At 44.2% G+C, this 20,432-nt stretch overlaps 1 protein-coding gene and 1 long non-coding RNA gene across 3 annotated transcripts in view; one reads left to right on the top strand and one right to left on the bottom strand.

Annotated features, from left to right (window-relative positions):
* LOC115168797 (constitutive coactivator of PPAR-gamma-like protein 2) overlaps positions 1-15,911 on the top strand; it is a 113,487-nt gene extending 97,576 nt beyond the window's left edge. Inside the window, exons 12-17 of the mRNA XM_029724352.1 lie at positions 3,941-4,150; positions 8,285-8,386; positions 8,429-8,510; positions 8,687-8,822; positions 9,402-9,447; positions 14,346-15,911. Coding sequence (XP_029580212.1) covers positions 3,941-4,150; positions 8,285-8,386; positions 8,429-8,510; positions 8,687-8,822; positions 9,402-9,447; positions 14,346-14,588 — 819 coding nt within the window. The 3' untranslated portion in view covers positions 14,589-15,911. The remainder of the gene's footprint in view (positions 1-3,940; positions 4,151-8,284; positions 8,387-8,428; positions 8,511-8,686; positions 8,823-9,401; positions 9,448-14,345) is intronic.
* Positions 15,912-18,671: 2,760 nt separating this feature from the next.
* LOC115168756 (uncharacterized) lies at positions 18,672-19,355 on the bottom strand. 2 transcript variants are annotated; one of them, XR_003870743.1, is made up of 4 exons: positions 19,207-19,355; positions 19,139-19,172; positions 18,827-19,096; positions 18,672-18,792 (listed from the first exon to the last, which is right to left on the bottom strand). It is a non-coding gene; the product is annotated as an uncharacterized LOC115168756 (long non-coding RNA). The 2 variants fall into 2 exon arrangements; XR_003870744.1 differs by lacking the exon at positions 19,139-19,172 and having other exon boundaries at positions 18,827-19,062; positions 19,173-19,355.
* Between the last annotated feature and the right edge of the window lie 1,077 nt (positions 19,356-20,432).

Below are 20,432 nucleotides of genomic sequence, written 5' to 3'. Positions count from 1 at the left end.
AGATCAGCCACCCGGAAAGCTGACGAAACTGCGAAGTAGTTCTGTCTGTAATTAAAACCCTTTTTGTTGGGAAAAACTCAGTCTGATTGGCTGGCCCTGGCTCCCAGTGGGTGGGCCTATGCCCTTCCAGGCCGATCCATGGCTGTGCCCCTGCCCAGTCTTGTAAAATCCATAGATTAGAGCCTAATGAATGTATTTTTACTGATTTTGTTATGAACTGTAAACTCAGTAAAATCATTGAAATTGTGCATGTATTTTTTTTCAGTGACTATATTTTATTGTGTGTATCTCTGTAGGTAGAGGAGGTAGACAGTTATATTTTATTGTGTGTATCTCTGTAGGTAGAGGAGGTAAACAGTTATATTTTATTGTGTGTATCTCTGTAGGTAGAGGAGGTAAACAGTTATATTTTATTGTGTGTATCTCTGTAGGTAGAGGAGGTAAACAGTTATATTTTATTGTGTGTATCTCTGTAGGTAGAGGAGGTAGACAGTTATATTTTATTGTGTGTATCTCTGTAGGTAGAGGAGGTAAACAGTTATATTTTATTGTGTGTATCTCTGTAGGTAGAGGAGGTAAACAGTAATATTTTATTGTGTGTATCTCTGTAGGTAGAGGAGGTAAACAGTTATATTTTATTGTGTGTATCTCTGTAGGTAGAGGAGGTAAACAGTTATATTTTATTGTGTGTATCTCTGTAGGTAGAGGAGGTAAACAGTTATATTTTATTGTGTGTATCTCTGTAGGTAGAGGAGGTAAACAGTTATATTTTATTGTGTGTATCTCTGTAGGTAGAGGAGGTAAACAGTTATATTTTATTGTGTGTATCTCTGTAGGTAGAGGAGGTAAACAGTTATATTTTATTGTGTGTATCTCTGTAGGTAGAGGAGGTAGACAGTTATATTTTATTGTGTGTATCTCTGTAGGTAGAGGAGGTAGACAGTTATATTTTATTGTGTGTATCTCTGTAGGTAGAGGAGGTAGACAGTTATATTTTATTGTGTGTATCTCTGTAGGTAGAGGAGGTAGACAGTTATATTTTATTGTGTGTATCTCTGTAGGTAGAGGAGGTAAACAGTTATATTTTATTGTGTGTATCTCTGTAGGTAGAGGAGGTAAACAGTTATATTTTATTGTGTGTATCTCTGTAGGTAGAGGAGGTAAACAGTTATATTTTATTGTGTGTATCTCTGTAGGTAGAGGAGGTAGACAGTTATATTTTATTGTGTGTATCTCTGTAGGTAGAGGAGGTAAACAGTTATATTTTATTGTGTGTATCTCTGTAGGTAGAGGAGGTAAACAGTTATATTTTATTGTGTGTATCTCTGTAGGTAGAGGAGGTAAACAGTTATATTTTATTGTGTGTATCTCTGTAGGTAGAGGAGGTAGACAGTTATATTTTATTGTGTGTATCTCTGTAGGTAGAGGAGGTAAACAGTTATATTTTATTGTGTGTATCTCTGTAGGTAGAGGAGGTAGACAGTTATATTTTATTGTGTGTATCTCTGTAGGTAGAGGAGGTAAACAGTTATATTTTATTGTGTGTATCTCTGTAGGTAGAGGAGGTAAACAGTTATATTTTATTGTGTGTATCTCTGTAGGTAGAGGAGGTAAACAGTTATATTTTATTGTGTGTATCTCTGTAGGTAGAGGAGGTAGACAGTTATATTTTATTGTGTGTATCTCTGTAGGTAGAGGAGGTAAACAGTTATATTTTATTGTGTGTATCTCTGTAGGTAGAGGAGGTAAACAGTTATATTTTATTGTGTGTATCTCTGTAGGTAGAGGAGGTAGACAGTTATATTTTATTGTGTGTATCTCTGTAGGTAGAGGAGGTAAACAGTTATATTTTATTGTGTGTATCTCTGTAGGTAGAGGAGGTAAACAGTTATATTTTATTGTGTGTATCTCTGTAGGTAGAGGAGGTAAACAGTTATATTTTATTGTGTGTATCTCTGTAGGTAGAGGAGGTAGACAGTTATATTTTATTGTGTGTATCTCTGTAGGTAGAGGAGGTAAACAGTTATATTTTATTGTGTGTATCTCTGTAGGTAGAGGAGGTAAACAGTTATATTTTATTGTGTGTATCTCTGTAGGTAGAGGAGGTAAACAGTTATATTTTATTGTGTGTATCTCTGTAGGTAGAGGAGGTAAACAGTTATATTTTATTGTGTGTATCTCTGTAGGTAGAGGAGGTAAACAGTTATATTTTATTGTGTGTATCTCTGTAGGTAGAGGAGGTAAACAGTTATATTTTATTGTGTGTATCTCTGTAGGTAGAGGAGGTAAACAGTTATATTTTATTGTGTGTATCTCTGTAGGTAGAGGAGGTAGACAGTTATATTTTATTGTGTGTATCTCTGTAGGTAGAGGAGGTAAACAGTTATATTTTATTGTGTGTATCTCTGTAGGTAGAGGAGGTAAACAGTTATATTTTATTGTGTGTATCTCTGTAGGTAGAGGAGGTAAACAGTTATATTTTATTGTGTGTATCTCTGTAGGTAGAGGAGGTAAACAGTTATATTTTATTGTGTGTATCTCTGTAGGTAGAGGAGGTAGACAGTTATATTTTATTGTGTGTATCTCTGTAGGTAGAGGAGGTAAACAGTTATATTTTATTGTGTGTATCTCTGTAGGTAGAGGAGGTAAACAGTTATATTTTATTGTGTGTATCTCTGTAGGTAGAGGAGGTAAACAGTTATATTTTATTGTGTGTATCTCTGTAGGTAGAGGAGGTAGACAGTTATATTTTATTGTGTGTATCTCTGTAGGTAGAGGAGGTAAACAGTTATATTTTATTGTGTGTATCTCTGTAGGTAGAGGAGGTAAACAGTTATATTTTATTGTGTGTATCTCTGTAGGTAGAGGAGGTAGACAGTTATATTTTATTGTGTGTATCTCTGTAGGTAGAGGAGGTAAACAGTTATATTTTATTGTGTGTATCTCTGTAGGTAGAGGAGGTAAACAGTTATATTTTATTGTGTGTATCTCTGTAGGTAGAGGAGGTAAACAGTTATATTTTATTGTGTGTATCTCTGTAGGTAGAGGAGGTAAACAGTTATATTTATTGTGTGTATCTCTGTAGGTAGAGGAGGTAAACAGTTATATTTTATTGTGTGTATCTCTGTAGGTAGAGGAGGTAAACAGTTATATTTTATTGTGTGTATCTCTGTAGGTAGAGGAGGTAAACAGTTATATTTTATTGTGTGTATCTCTGTAGGTAGAGGAGGTAAACAGTTATATTTTATTGTGTGTATCTCTGTAGGTAGAGGAGGTAAACAGTTATATTTTATTGTGTGTATCTCTGTAGGTAGAGGAGGTAGACAGTTATATTTTATTGTGTGTATCTCTGTAGGTAGAGGAGGTAAACAGTTATATTTTATTGTGTGTATCTCTGTAGGTAGAGGAGGTAAACAGTTATATTTTATTGTGTGTATCTCTGTAGGTAGAGGAGGTAGACAGTTATATTTTATTGTGTGTATCTCTGTAGGTAGAGGAGGTAGACAGTTATATTTTATTGTGTGTATCTCTGTAGGTAGAGGAGGTAGACAGTTATATTTTATTGTGTGTATCTCTGTAGGTAGAGGAGGTAGACAGTTATATTTTATTGTGTGTATCTCTGTAGGTAGAGGAGGTAGACAGTTATATTTTATTGTGTGTATCTCTGTAGGTAGAGGAGGTAAACAGTTATATTTTATTGTGTGTATCTCTGTAGGTAGAGGAGGTAAACAGTTATATTTTATTGTGTGTATCTCTGTAGGTAGAGGAGGTAAACAGTTATATTTTATTGTGTGTATCTCTGTAGGTAGAGGAGGTAGACAGTTATATTTTATTGTGTGTATCTCTGTAGGTAGAGGAGGTAAACAGTTATATTTTATTGTGTGTATCTCTGTAGGTAGAGGAGGTAAACAGTTATATTTTATTGTGTGTATCTCTGTAGGTAGAGAAGGTAGACAGTCGGGGGGTCCAGCTGGCGTCTCTCTTCATGGCGGGCGTGGACACGGCTCTGTTGGTCAACGACGTGTGTGGTCAGCCGTTACCATGGGAACACTGCTGCCCCTGGGGCTTCTTCGACGGGAAACTATTCCAGACCAAACTGGCCCGTGCCGCCCAAGACCGACTGGCCCTGTTCGACATGTGTGAAGGACAGGTAGGTGTGTGTGTGCCCTCTCCGGGGGCGACGGTTCGAGGTTAGGGAGCCGGATAGAAACATGGAAACGTATAGGGCGTTCACTACCTGCTCTAGAACGCAGGGTAAAACGGGGTAATTCAAGAGGGTGCTACTAACTTCATCTTAAAACATTGTTTTCTTTGCTTTAAATAACATTAATTTGATTATGCTCTACAATATTATAACCTTAATATTCTTGTACTTAACAGTGATGACATTAGCTAGTTTAAACCTTAATATTCTTGTACTTAACAGTGATGACATTAGCTAGTTTAAACCTTAATATTCTTGTACTTAACAGTGATGACATTAGCTAGTTTAAACCTTAATATTCTTGTACTTAACAGTGATGACATTAGCTAGTTTAAACCTTAATATTCTTGTACTTAACAGTGTTGACTGGGGGGCGTTTCTATGGTAATTTTAAAGGGGAAGACTTTGGAATACACCATGAAACCAGGAACAGATTGCTTTTGCACATGGTAGATGTTGAAATTCAGTCTGTTAGCTTTGTAAATGGGCCCAAATGTATTTTGAATTTTGGGGATTTCATTTAACGTTCAAAGTTAGCGGCGTTCTACCCCCACTGAGCAGTGACACTATTTTAGTGATAATGCCTGAGAAGCTGTGGTTTGGAGGATGTAATGGTATGGGTGTTGTTTTGTCTCTGGCTGTAATGGTACGGGTGTTGTTTTGTCTCTGGATGTAATGGTACAGGTGTTGTTTTGTCTCTGGATGTAATGGTACGGGTGTTGTTTTGTCTCTGGCTGTAATGGTACGGGTGTTGTTTTGTCTCTGGCTGTAATGGTACGGGTGTTGTTTTGTCTCTGGCTGTAATGGTACGGGTGTTGTTTTGTCTCTGGATGTAATGGTACGGGTGTTGTTTTGTCTCTGGATGTAATGGTACGGGTGTTGTTTTGTCTCTGGCTGTAATGGTACGGGTGTTGTTTTGTCTCTGGATGTAATGGTACGGGTGTTGTTTTGTCTCTGGCTGTAATGGTACGGGTGTTGTTTTGTCTCTGGCTGTAATGGTACGGGTGTTGTTTTGTCTCTGGCTGTAATGGTACGGGTGTTGTTTTGTCTCTGGCTGTAATGGTACGGGTGTTGTTTTGTCTCTGGCTGTAATGGTACGGGTGTTGTTTTGTCTCTGGCTGTAATGGTACGGGTGTTGTTTTGTCTCTGGCTGTAATGGTACAGGTGTTGTTTTGTCTCTGGCTGTAATGGTACGGGTGTTGTTTTGTCTCTGGCTGTAATGGTACGGGTGTTGTTTTGTCTCTGGCTGTAATGGTACGGGTGTTTTGTCTCTGGCTGTAACGGTACGGGTGTTGTTGTGTCTCTGGCCGGCAAACCGTGACAATATATCCTCCTAACCACGTTTTGAGGCCATTATCACTTTTATACAACGGCTAACAGCATATTAAAATGATTAACATTCATTTATTCCTACTATCTCATCCCTTCCAGAGGAGATAGTCCTGAGGCCCAAGCCGTCTAGGCGTTCGTTCCATTGCATTGTTTCCAGCCAAGGTTCACTGGTCATTTGTTGACTGGCGACAGGCCCTTTCCCCCTTGTTACCTGGCCCTTTTCCCCCTTGCTACCTGGCCCTTTTCCCCCTTGCTACCTGGCCTTTTCCCCCTTGCTACCTGGCCCTTTTCCCCCTTGCTACCTGGCCTTTTCCCCCTTGCTACCTGGCCTTTTCCCCCCTTGCTACCTGGCCTTTTCCCCCTTGCTACCTGACCTTTCCCCCCTTGCTACCAGACCTTTCCCCCTTGCTACCTGACCTTTTCCCCCTTGCTACCTGGCCTTTTCCCCCTTGCTACCTGGCCTTTTCCCCCTTGCTACCTGGCCTTTTCCCCCTTGCTACCTGGCCTTTTCCCCCTTGCTACCTGACCTTTCCCCCTTGCTACCTGACCTTTTCCCCCTTGCTACCTGACCTTTCCCCCTTGCTACCTGACCTTTCCCCCTTGCTACCTGACCTTTTCCCCCTTGCTACCTGACCTTTTCCCCCTTGCTACCTGGCCTTTTCCCCCTTGCTACCTGGCCTTTTCCCCCTTGCTACCTGGCCTTTTCCCCCTTGCTACCTGACCTTTCCCCCCTTGCTACCAGACCTTTCCCCCTTGCTACCTGACCTTTTCCCCCTTGCTACCTGGCCTTTTCCCCCTTGCTACCTGGCCTTTTCCCCCTTGCTACCTGGCCTTTTCCCCCTTGCTACCTGGCCTTTTCCCCCTTGCTACCTGACCTTTCCCCCTTGCTACCTGACCTTTTCCCCCTTGCTACCTGACCTTTCCCCCTTGCTACCTGACCTTTCCCCCTTGCTACCTGGCCTTTTCCCCCTTGCTACCTGACCTTTCCCCCTTGCTGCCTGACCTTTCCCCCTTGCTACCTGACCTTTCCCCCTTGCTACCTGACCTTTCCCCCTTGCTGCCTATGCAACAACACAGCTAACACAATCATTTCAGACTGACGCTGGAAAGACAGCAAACTACCTGCATGTAGTTGTTCCTGTTTTTATATTGGCATTTCTTTGTGCAGTGCATTTGGAAAGTATTCAGACCCCTTGACTTTATTCACAATTTGTTACGTTACAGCCTTATTCTAAAATTGATTCCCCTCCATCAATCTACATACAATACCCCATAATGACAAAGTAAAAACAGGTTTTTAGAATTTTTTGCAAATGTATTAAAAATAAAAAACTGAAATGACATTTACATAGGTATTCAGACCCTTTACTCAGTACTTTGTTGAAGCACCTTTTGCAGAGATTACAGCCTTGAGTCTTCTTGGGTATGACTCTACAAGCTTGGCACACCCGTATTTGGGGAATTTCTCCCATTCTTCTCTGCAGATCCTCTCAAGCTCTGTCAGGTTGGATGGGGAGCGTCGCTGCACAGCTAGTTTCAGGTCTCTCTAGAGATGTTTGATTGGGTTCAAGTCCGGGCTCTGGCTGGGCCACTCAAGGACATTCAGAGACTTGCCCCGAAGCCACTCCTGCGTTGTCTTGGCTGTGTGCTTAAGGTCGTTGTCCTGTTGGAAGGTGAACCTTCACCCCAGTCTGAGGTCCTGAGTGCTCTGGAGCAGGTTTTCATCAAGGATCTCTCTGTACTTTACTCCGTTCGTCTTTCCCTCGATCCTGACTAGTCTCCCAGTCCCTGCAGCTGAAAAACATCAAAACAGCATGATGCTGCCACCACGCTTCCCCGTAGAGATGGTGCCAGGTTTCCTCCAGACGTGACGCTTGGCATTCAGGCCAAAGAGTTCAATCTTAGTTTCATCAGACCAGAGAATCTCGTTTCTCATGGTCTGAGAGTACTTTAGGTGCCTTTTGGTAAACTCCAAGCGGGCTGTCATGTGCCTTTTACTGAGGAGTGGCTTACGTCTGGCCACTACCTTAAAGACCTGATTTGTTGAGTCTGCAGAGATGGTTGTCCTTCTGGAAGGTTCTCCCATCTCCACAGAGGAACTCTAGAGCTCTGTCAGAGTGACCATCGGGTTCTTGGTCACCTCCCTGACCAAGGCCCTTCTCCCCGATTGCTCAGTTTGGCCCGGCGGCCAGCTCTAGGAAGAGTCTTGGTGGTTCCAAACTTCTTCCATTTAAGGATGATGGAGGCCACTGTGTTCTTGGGGACCTTCAATGCTGCAGACATTTTTTGGTATCCTTCCCCAGATCTGTTCCTCGACATAATCCTGTCTCGGAGCTCTACGGATAATTCCTTCAACCTCATGACTTGGTTTTTGCTCTGACATGCCTTGTTAACTGTGGGACCTTATATAGACAGGTGTGTGCCTTTCCAAATCATGTCCAATCAATTGAATTTACCACAAGTGGACTCCAATCAAGTTGTAGAAACATCTCAAGGATGATCAATGGAAACAGGATGCACCTGAACTACATTTTTAGTCTCATAGCAAAGGGTCTGAATATTAATGTAAATAACGTGTTTCTGTTTTTATTTTTCATAAATTTGCACCAAAAAAAGCCTGTTTTTGTTTAGTCATTATGGGGTATTGTGTGTAGATTGAGGACATGTTTTTATTAAATCCTATCTCTACTCTCCATCCTGGGGGTCTCAACGTCTCTGTCTGTCTTTTCTCCTTGTCCTCTCCTTCAGGAGGAGCTGGTGTCTCGTGTGAAGAAGATGCGTCAGGCCATTCTAGATGGCATCAACTTCACTCGTCCTCCTCCCCCTCTCCCCCCTCTTTCCTTCCTCCCCCCTCCCCCCTTCTACCCCCTACCCCCCCTCTACCCCCCCCGGCCCATGGGTAACATGCCCCCCCACCACCACCCTCATCATCCTCACCACCACCCAGCCCAGCATAGACCCAGAGGCTTCCCAGGTAAGCAACACACACACACATACACACGTATACACGCAGTTCACATATGTAGAGACAAGCCTTGGTGTTTGTTTGACAGATTAGAAACACCCTGATCATCATTGTACTGATTGTTGTTCCAACTATACAATTTTCAACAGTTATGAAACACATTGTCATCCTGTCTGTCTCCCCAGGTCTGCAGTCGATCCCCCCCCAGGGAGGGAAGTTGGAGATAGCCGGCATGGTGGTGGGACAGTGGGCCGGGAACAAACCACTGCGTGGCAGAGGGGGGTTCATCATGCAGGTGGTGTCGGTCGGAGCAGGGAGAGGGTGAGACTCTGGCTGCGCTTTAAATTAAATTGTCTATATAATATAACCTTTCACTGATCTCTCTCTTTCTCTCCCCATCTCTCTCTCTCCTCGTCTCTCTGTCTCTCCTCGTCTCTCTGTCTCTCCCCGTCTCTCTCTGTCTCTCCCCTTTTCTCTCTGTCTCTCCTCTCTCTCGCTCCCCGTCTCGCTCCCCGTCTCGCTCCCCGTCTCTCTCTCTCGCTCCCCGTCTCGCTCCCCGTCTCTCTCCCCGTCTCGCTCCCCGTCTCGCTCCCCGTCTCGCTCCCCGTCTCGCTCCCCGTCTCGCTCCCCGTCTCGCTCCCCGTCTCGCTCCCCGTGTCTCTCTCTCGCTCCCCGTGTCTCTCTCTCGCTCCCCGTGTCTCTCTCTCGCTCCCCGTGTCTCTCTCTCGCTCCCCGTGTCTCTCTCTCGCTCCCCGTCTCGCTCCCCGTGTCTCTCCCCGTCTCTCTCTCGCTCCCCGTGTCTCTCCCCGTCTCTCTCTCTCTCGCTCCCCGTCTCGCTCCCCGTCGCTCTCTCTCACTCCCCGTCTCGCTCCCCGTCTCTCTCTCTGTCCCTCTCTCCAGAAGGGGTGAGGACATCCCAGTGAAAGCAGGACGAGGAGTTAAAAAGGTGACTGCCAAGTCATTAAGGTTTGGCCATTTTATGATTGCATCGTCTATCGATGAGGTTTGACTGCCATCGTTGGTTGTGGCGATATCATGATGTCACAAAATATGTTTTGGCATATTTGAGTCTGGCAGCACACAACAGGGCTGTGCAGTGAGCACACAACAGGGCTGTGCAGTGAGCACACAACAGGGCTGTGCAGTGAGCACACAACAGGGCTGTGCAGTGAGCACACAGCAGGGCTGTGCAGTGAGCACACAGCAGGGCTGTGCAGTGAGCACACAGCAGGGCTGTGCAGTGAGCACACAGCAGGGCAACATGCCTAATGGCGTATTCCCTATTGGCCTTCGCCTCAATGGTCGATACATATGTGGTAGGTAGTCTATTAACTTAATGCAAGAGAACAATGTAACTTGTAGAAGAGAGCAGAGCAAAATGGCAGCCAGGTCCTGAGGTGGTTTTTGTCTCCTCCAATGTGGGATAATAAGGGACCTTTTGCAGCTCATTGTGTCTTATTGTTTCAAAATCTTCATTTCCCTTTTTCCATTTGAACGGGATTTGTTAGACTAGGCATAGCCTACTCTTTGATGATCAACCATGGAATGAGTCTATAGGCCTGAGTTCCATCTCAGTTTGAGAATAGCCTAAATTAAAACATAGTATGGAGATTCTCACCAACACTATGGTGGGCTCCGTTTTGCTCTACAAGCGTCGGGGACTCGTCTGAAGGTAATCGGTACCGGTTTTAAAAATGAATGGAAGTATGAAGGTACTTTTGTGCCTACTCAAATTAAAGGGTTTAATATGTCTAACAAATATATATATATATATATATACACGCTACCGTTCAAACATTTGGAGTCACTTAGAAATGTCCTCGTTTTTGAAAGAAAATAAAAAATGTTGGTCCATTAAAATAACATAATTGATCAGAAATACAGTGTCGACACTGTTAATGTTGTAAATGACTATTGTAGCTGGAAACTGCTGATTTTAATGGAATATCTACAGTTGAAGTCAGAAGTTTACATCCACTTAGGTTGGAGTCATTAAAACTCGTTTTTCAACCACTCCACACATTTCTTGTTAACAAATTATAGTTTTGGCAAGTCAGTTAGGACATCTACTTTTTGCATGACACAAGTAATTCTTCCAACAATTGTTTACAGACAGATTATTTCACTTATAATTCACTGTATCACAATTCCAGTGGGTCAGAAGTGTCACGCCCTGATCGTAGAGAGCCCTCGGGGTTCTATGGTGTTTTAGGTCAGGCCCTGATCGTAGAGAGCCCTCGGGGTTTTAGGTCAGGCCCTGATCGTAGAGAGCCCTCGGGGTTTTAGGTCAGGCCCTGATCGTAGAGAGCCCTCGGGGTTCGATGGTGTTTTAGGTCAGGCCCTGATCGTAGAGAGCCCTCGGGGTTCTATGGTGTTTTAGGTCAGGCCCTGATCGTAGAGAGCCCTCGGGGTTCTAGGGTGTTTTAGGTCAGGCCCTGACCTCGGGGTGACTAGGGGGGTTTCTAGGTATTATATTTCTATGTTGGTGTGTGTGTATGGTTCCCAATTAGAGGCAGCTGATAATCGTTACCTCTAATTGGGGATCATACTTAGTGTGTCCTTTTTCCCACCTGCGATGTGGGAAATTGTTTTGTGTGAGTGCCTATGTGCGCTACGAATTTCACGATCGTTATGTCTTTGTTGTTTTGGGAAGTTTCACTATCATTAAAATGTGGAACTCTACTCACGCTGCACCTTGGTCCAATTATTCATACGACGGTCGTGACAAGAAGTTTACATACAATAAGTTGACTATACCTTTAAACAGCTTGGAAAATTCCCGAAAAAGATGTCATTGCTTTAGAAGCTTCTGATAGGCTAATTAACATCATTTGAGTCAATTGGAGTTGTACCTGTGGATGTATTTCAAGGCCTACCTTCAAACTCAGTGCCTCTTTGCTTGACATCATGGGAAAATCATACAAGCATACTTCCAAAGTTGTGGCAAAATGGCTTAAGGACAACAAAGTCAAGGTATTGGAGTGGCCATCACAAAGCCCTGACCTCAATCCTATAGAAAATGTGTAGGCAGAACTGAAAAAGCATGTGCGGGCAAGGAGGCCTACAAACCTGACTCAGTTACACCAGCTCTGTCAGGAGGAATGGGCTAAAATTCACCCAACTTATTGTGGGAAGCTTCTGGAAGGCTACCTGAAATGTTTGACCCAAGTTAAACAATTGAAAGGCAATGCTACCAAATACTAATTGAGTGTATGTAAACTTCTGACCCACTGGGAATGTGATGAAAGAAATAGAAGCTCAAATAAATAATTCTCTCTAATATTATTCTGACATTTCACATTCTTAAAATAAAGTGGTGATCCTAACTGACCTAAAACAGGGAATTTTCACTGGGATTAAATGTCAGGAATTGTGAAAAACTGAGTTTAAATGTATTTGGCTAAGGTGTATGTAAACTTCCGACTTCAACTGTACAGAGGCCCATTATCAGCAACCATCACTCCTGTGTTCCAATGGTACATTGTGTTAGCTAATCCGAGCAGGGCTCGTACTTCACCGGTGCCGACGCTCGTCGGATGTAGCAGGGCTTGCAAACTATTACAGACTACAAAGGGAAGCACAGCTGAGAGCTGCCCAGTGACACGAGCCTACCAGACGAGCTAAATCACTTCTATGCTCGCTTCGAGGCAAGTAACACTGAAACATGCATGTCGGCATCAGCTGTTCCGGATGACTGTGTGATCACGCTCTTCGCAGCCAATGTGAGTAAGACCTTTAAAAAGGTCATCATTCACAAGGCCGCAGAGCCAGACGCATTACCAGGACGTGTATTCCGAGCATGGGACATGTTCAACCTCTCCCCTCTCCCTGTCTGAGTCTGTAATACCACCATAGTCCCTGTGCCCAAGAACGCTAAGGTAACCTGCCTAAATGACTACCAACCCGTAGCACTCACGTCTGTAGCCATGAAGTGCTTTGAAAGGCTGGTCATGGCTCACATCAACACCATTATCCCAGAAACCCTAGACCCACTCCAATTTGCATACCGCACCAACAGATCCACAGATGATACAATCTCTATTGCACTCCACACTGCCCTTTCCCACTTGGACAAAAGGAACACCTATGTGAGAATGCTATTCATTGACTACAGCTCAGCGTTCAACACCATAGTGCCCTCAAAGCTCATCAATAAGCTAAGGACCCTGGGACTAAACACCTCCCTCTGCAACTGGATCCTGGACTTGCTGACGGGCCGCCCCCATGTGGTAAGGGTAGGTAACAACACATCCGCCACGCTGATCCTCAACACAGGGGCACCTCAGGGGTGCGTGCTCAGTCCCCTCCTGTACTCCCTGTTAACTCATGACTGCATGGCCAGGCACGACTCCAACACCCTCATTAAGTTTGCCGATGACATAACAGTTGTAGGCCTGATCACCAATAACGATGAGACAGCCTATAGGGAGGAGGTCAGAGACCTGGCTGTGTGGTGCCACGACAACAACCTCTCCCTCAACGTGAGCAAGACAAAGGAGCTGATCGTGGACTACAGGAAAAGGAGGGCCGAACAGGCCCCTATTAACATCGACGGGGCTGTAGTGGAGCGGGTCGAGAGTTTAAATTTACTTGGTGTCTACATCACCAACAAACTAACATGGTCCAAACACACCAAGACAGTCGTGAAGAGGACACGACAACACCTTTCCCCCCTCAGGAGACTGAAAAGATTTGGCATGGGTCCCCAGATCCTCAACAAGTTCTACAGCTGCACCATCGAGAGCATCCTGACCGGTTGCATCACCGCCTGGTATGGCAACTGCTCGGCATCTGACCGTAAGGCGCTACAGAGGGTAGTACGTACGGCCCAGTACATCACTGGGGCCAAGCTTCCTGCCATCCAGGACCTATATAATAGGCAGTGTCAGAGGAAGGTCCCAAAATGTTTTAGAAACTCCAGTCACCCAAGTGATAGACTGTTTTCTCTGCTACGGCACGGCAAGCCATACCTGAGTGCCAAGTCTAGGACCAAAAGGCTCCTTAACAGCTTCTACCCCCAAGCCATAAGACTGCTGAACAATTAATCAAATGGCCACCGGACTATTTACATTGACTCCCCCCCTCCATTTGTTTTGTACACTGCTGCTACTCTCTCTTTATTATCTATGCATAGTCACTTCACCCCTACCTACATGTACAAATTACCACTACTAACCGGTACCCCCTGTATATAGCCTCATTATTGTTATTTTGTTACATTTTATTATTTTTTACTTTAGTCTATTTAGTAAATATTTTCTTAACCAACAATGCAGTTCAAAAATTTGACTTAAGGGCTTGTAAGTAAGCATTTTACGGTAAGGTCTACACCTGTTGTATTCGGCGCATGTGACAAATAAAGTTTTATTTGAAATAGCCATGACTTTGTGGCTGTGGTAACTAGTGTAAACTGAATGTAACCTAATGGAATAATGTCACTGATGTGCAGATAATAAGATAAAACAACAGTAGCCTGATATATTTTCTTCAAGGTCGGCTAATATAACTGATCTATATAATCTGATTATTTTTGACAAGACAAACATAGACCTACCAGTTAGAAAATCATTTGTAGACTAGATCAAAAAAATATCTAGGCCTAATACTGTTTTCAACAATGATTTAATGAGATTGATTGTGGCTTTACTAACAATTTAAATAAAAATAATGGCATTACCAACCAAATCACAGTTCTGGTATAACCAATGTTTATATGTAAAGACGGCTCTTTACTAAAGAGAAGTAGCTGTAGCTAACTAACTAACTCTAAGTAAGCATGAACTCTCTCTCCTCTTCTCTCTCCTCTCTTCTCTCTTCTCTCTCTTCTCTCCTCTCCTCCCCCAGACACATTCCCCCTCCTCCACCAGCCCCACCAAGCCTGAGGAGGAGGAGGAGCCTAACTCAGAGGCCTTGACCCAGCAGCTGAATGGCAGCCCTGCAGCCTCCGCTATTGGCCAGCCTCTGGATCTGCCCCCACTGGCCCATCCAATCCCGTGTGCCTTAGCAAGCAGAGACAACCAAACAGAGGAGGCCCCCTGTTGCCTTGACGACTGTCCGTCAGACGGAACGCTAACGAAGGAGGCGTGATGAGGCTTTCCCAGAATGCACCAGGCTGTTCTGAAAAAGCTGTCTGTGTTTCACTGCCGTCTGCCCTGTCCCTTGATTTTGTCACGTGGTTTTATTTTATCTTAACGATCAGAGTTTTTTCTCCATGAAGTCCGTATGTATGTAAGCCCCTGCCTCCCTAAAGCCCCGGCCCCATGGCCCGTCGCTATAGTAACCCCTGATGTTCTGATGGTCCCTCCCTACTGTTAATATTCCTACCGGGATCCTTACGGTTAGACTTGAACTACGGTGTTCAGTAGTAGTAGTGTGTTTAGATACACTAACGTCGACACTACCACACACTGTTTGCTAGGTGCCTGGGTTTGGTTGCCATGGTTAGTGTGTAAAGGTTTGGTTGCCGGGTGTGTCGGTTGTTGCCATAGGGACCTCATGGTGAGCTCAGAGTTCTAGAAGTGTCAGAGGAGGAATAGCGAAAGAAGAAGCTGACGAACGAATGAGTGCAGTGTTTGTGTGCTAAATAAACGTGGTTTACCACCAATAATGATTTATTAGTGTTAGCCACGCTGCTAACCACCCAGAGCGCGTGTTTGCATTGCTCTGACCCTTGAGTAGCATTTGCACCGCCGCACCGCTAATGCATTAGCATGCTAACATAGCCCACACCTTGAATAACATTAGCACTTGCCCTAATATGTTAGCGTGCTAAGTTAGCCTAGCCTAGCCGTGTTGAGACCCCCTGACCACAGATGTATGTACGCACCTTAACCTGACGCTCCAACGTATGGAAGCTCATCCCTATATTAGATTATTATATTAGATTATATCCCCTATGCTCTGATTGTATATCCCAACGGGAAGCACTTACTAATGTTGGATTCATTGATTTAATATTGATTATTGATGACCAGAGCCCCAGACAGTTTGTCTGAGAGAGTTCACTTGCGACCTAGGAAATCACTTTGATCATTGACCTCAAGGTCTATTTTAACATGGCCGTTATGTAAACGAGACCTGTTTGAATGGGATCAGAGTAGGGCTGCACAATTCATCCAAATCGCAATATTGACATGTGCAATATCAATATCGCAATATTTTGCAACCGCACTCAGCCGCGTGAACGGTCCGTTTTTATAGTTGACTCTGTCGTCCCTCTCCTCTTGCGGCTGCTTCCCACAACGAAGCTTCAAACCTTGTCAGTCAAGCAGCACAGTTCCTCTTCTGTTAGATTCACTAGAAGCTTGCATGCTGTTCTGTTAGGTCAAATGCCATCAACACATTGTTCCAAACAAGAATGATGCTGCTTCCCACTTTGCTTCTTAATATAAATCATTATATTTCTCTGATTCCAACTGTGTTTTGATCGATCAAAAGTCAAATTGTAATATTTGTTTAAAGAAATAATAATGTTCCAATATGGTGCAGCTCTAGAACAGAGTGGTTTTCAGAGGAAGCGGTTTTAAAGAAGCGGCCCAAAGAGCATCCTGTTCCCTACATACTGTTGTCAGGGCCCAAAGAGCATCCTGTTCCCTACATACTGTTGTCTGGGCCCAAAGAGCATCCTGTTCCCTACATACTGTTGGTCAGGGCCTAAAGAGCATCCTGTTCCCTACATACTGTTGGTCAGGGCCCAAAGAGCATCATGTTCCCTACATACTGTTGGTCAGGGCCCAAAGAGCATCCTGTTCCCTACATACTGTTGGTCAGGGCCCAAAGAGCATCCTGTTCCCTACATACTGTTGGTCAGGGCCCAAAGAGCATCCTGTTCCCTACATACTGTTGGTCAGGGCCCAAAGAGCATCCTGTTCCCTACATACTGTTGGTCAGGGCCCAAAGAGCATCCTGTTCCCTACATACTGTTGGTCAGGGCCTAAAGAGCATCCTGTTCCCTACATACTGTTGGTCAGGGCCCAAAGAGCATCCTGTTCCCTACATACTGTTGGTCAGGGCCCAAAGAGCATCCTGTTCCCTACATACTGTTGGTCAGGGCCCAAAGAGCATCCTGTTCCCTACATACTGTTGGTCAGGGCCCAAAGAGCATCCTGTTCCCTACATACTGTTGGTCAGGGCCCAAAGAGCATCATGTTCCCTACATACTGTTGGTCAGGGCCCAAAGAGCATCATGTTCCCTACATACTGTTGGTCAGGGCCCAAAGAGCATCCTGCTCCCTACATACTGTTGGTCAGGGCCCAAAGAGCATCATGTTCCCTACATACTGTTGGTCAGGGCCCAAAGAGCATCCTGTTCCCTACATACTGTTGGTCAGGGCCCAAAGAGCATCCTGTTCCCTACATACTGTTGGTCAGGGCCCAAAGAGCATCCTGTTCCCTACATACTGTTGGTCAGGGCCCAAAGAGCATCCTGTTCCCTACATACTGTTGGTCAGGGCCCAAAGAGCATCCTGTTCCCTACATACTGTTGGTCAGGGCCCAAAGAGCATCATGTTCCCTACATACTGTTGGTCAGGGCCCAAAGAGCATCCTGTTCCCTACATACTGTTGGTCAGGGCCCAAAGAGCATCCTGTTCCCTACATACTGTTGGTCAGGGCCCAAAGAGCATCCTGTTCCCTACATACTGTTGGTCAGGGCCCAAAGAGCATCCTGTTCCCTACATACTGTTGGTCAGGGCCCAAAGAGCATCATGTTCCCTACATACTGTTGGTCAGGGCCCAAAGAGCATCCTGTTCCCTACATACTGTTGGTCAGGGCCCAAAGAGCATCCTGTTGGTAAGTGCTGTTGGTCAGGGCCCAAAGAGCATCCTGTTGGTAAGTGCTGTTGGTATTGTCGTGGAATATTGCTTCAAAAATATAACACTCTTACAAGAACCTTTGAATTCAATATAGACTTTAATACAGAGTAGCAAAGCCGAGCTGGTCCATGGAAGGACCCTATTCCACATGCAACAGAGCTGATCCCCTCCATGGAAGGACCCTATTCCACACGCAACAGAGCTGATCCCCTCCATGGAAGGACCCTATTCCACACGCAACAGAGCTGATCCCCTCCATGGAAGGACCCTATTCCACACGCAACAGAGCCGAGCTCCTCCATGGAAGGACCCTATTCCACATGCAACAGAGCTGATCCCCTCCATGGAAGGACCCTATTCCACACGCAACAGAGCCGAGCTCCTCCATGAAAAAGACTAAATTCTCATATTACAGAGTCCCATCTTTATAGGATTCTGTCTTTGCATAACGTATAGAGTCCCCTCCCTCTATATGAAAATAGCTTCCCTTGTTCTTCACCATCATCTCTCCATATCAGTTGTTGCTTGTTAACATCCACATCTGACAGCTGTATAGGTTATAATGGTAGCAGGACCTGGTCCTATATGTTCCCATTCATCAGCTGTATAGGTTATAATGGTAGCAGGACCTGGTCCTATATGTTCCCATTCATCAGCTGTATAGGTTATAATGGTAGCAGGACCTGGTCCTATATGTTCCATCCCTTATATAGCCATTCTGTCTCAGCTCTTCAAAGTGGACAGCCTAAATGCTGCTAATAATGGAAATGGAATCAGAGTCATGAGTTTTGCTCCCACAGTATTTCCTACAGAACGATCGAGTTCATCGTTTTGTTCCTGTGAAGATCGTCTTCAGAATGAAAGCCAGGGTTTGATTGATCAGACGTAAGATCGTAAGGCTTCCACGAGAGAGTGGACCTGCTGCTGATCTTCAGCCTTATTCAGCACAACAGGGCTCATAGGGTCTGGTCAAAAGTAGTGCACTTTGTAAGGAATAGGGTGCCATTTGGGCCACTGTGTTAATGTTTAAATCATTCATAGCCCACCGATTCTATCCGTTCCACTGAGACAAAACAAACAGGCCTTTTAACTTGTCATCAACATGAACACCAGGGTTTGATAGATGGATGATTATTGGTTATTCACAGGACTGGAGCGGAAGCGTACAGAACAGAGTGTTGCTAGGAGTGTTGGACTAACCTCTCTATAGGGTTAGGGTTAGGACAATAACGAACCTCTATAGGGTTAGGGTTAGGACAACCTATACAGGACTGACCTCTATAGGACAAACCTCTATAGGACAATAGTAACAGTATTGGACTAACCTCTACATGACTGTAGGACAATAGTAACAGTATTGGACTAACCTCTGTAGGACTGTAGGACAATAGTAACAGTATTGGACTAACCTCTATAGGACAATAGTAACAGCATTGGACTAACCTCTACAGGACAATAGTAACAGTATTGGACTAACCTCTACAGGACAATAGTAACAGTATTGGACTAACCTCTATAGGACAATAGTAACAGTATTGGACTAACCTCTACAGGACTGTAGGACAATAGTAACAGTATTGGACTAACCTCTACAGGACTGTAGGACAATAGTAACAGTATTGGACTAACCTCTACAGGACTGTAGGACAATAGTAACAGTATTGGACTAACCTCTATAGGACAATAGTAACAGTATTGGACTAACCTCTACAGGACTGTAGGACAATAGTAACAGTATTGGACTAACCTCTACAGGACAATAGTAACAGTATTGGACTAACCTCTACAGGACTGTAGGACAATAGTAACAGTATAGGACTAACCTCTATAGGACAATAGTAACAGTATTGGACTAACCTCTATAGGACAATAGTAACAGTATTGGACTAACCTCTACAGGACTGTAGGACAATAGTAACAGTATTGGACTAACCTCTACAGGACTGTAGGACAATAGTAGCAGTATTGGACTAACCTCTATAGGACAATAGTAACAGTATTGGACTAACCTCTATAGGACAATAGTAACAGTATTGGACTAACCTCTATAGGACAATAGTAACAGCATTGGACTAACCTCTATAGGACAATAGTAACAGCATTGGACTAAGTTCTATAGGACTGTAGTTGACACAAACAGAAAGGGGGACAGTCTGTCTGCTAAGTAGTCCAATTACAGCCCAAACTACCGTAGTAGCCTTTAAAGAGCCCCTACAGAGCAACAAGTAGCCAGAAGAACAGTAACATCTGAATGGGGACAGCATTTAAAGAGCCCCTACAGAGCAACAAGTAGCCAGAAGAACAGTAACATCTGAATGGGGACAGCATTTAAAGAGCCCCTACAGAGCAACAAGTAGCCAGAAGAACAGTAACATCTGAATGGGGACAGCACTTCAACCAACATGAGTTGGGAATTCTGCAGCTCATGACTGTCAAGCAAAGTGTTGTGGGACTGTTTACAAGCAAATAGAGAGTTTCGAGATTTAATTCCACATCAAGTATTTGGAACAACAATTTTTTTAGGGCTATCTAGCAGACAGAGTTGAACCTAGACTGGATGGAGAAGAACCCCACTGGTCATATAATACCCAGCATGACTAGAAGACTACAACTCATACAGTATAACACTTTAACCTATCACACATCATTACTGTAGTACAGTAAAACAGAGTACTGGGGGTTATGAGTATTGCTCTTCAGCCAGGAGCCTATTTATATCACTCTACTATCTGACAGAATTACACACGACCCTGTCGACTCGTTCCTAACGATACTTACTCATATATACACACAGTAGTAGTTACCAGCCAGCCTCTGTGTGTTTGAGCTAAAGACGTGTACTGTTTCTGTTTCTCCTCAGTTACTGTCTGTGGGTGAAGCAGAGAGACTTGGTAACTCTCTACTGTTGTACCGAGCTGCAGTCTAACACACAGCCCTCTCCACTCTAGTAAGAATACTTTAACGCGCACGCTGTCATACCCTGAGTTAGACAGGAGCTGGATAAAGTAAACAACATGATGCCCCATCGTTATCCATGTCTGATTTAGTTTGATTAGATTTTATTGATCAGTGATTTTAAGCATGATCTTAATATCTTAAATGCCCTTTTCTCTATCC

This window comes from Salmo trutta, chromosome 30, assembly GCF_901001165.1.
Source record: "Salmo trutta chromosome 30, fSalTru1.1, whole genome shotgun sequence".
In the NCBI taxonomy this organism is placed as follows: domain Eukaryota; kingdom Metazoa; phylum Chordata; class Actinopteri; order Salmoniformes; family Salmonidae; genus Salmo; species Salmo trutta.
The sequence above is the reverse complement of the archived record's forward strand: the minus strand, read 5'-3'. Positions and strand labels throughout refer to the sequence as shown.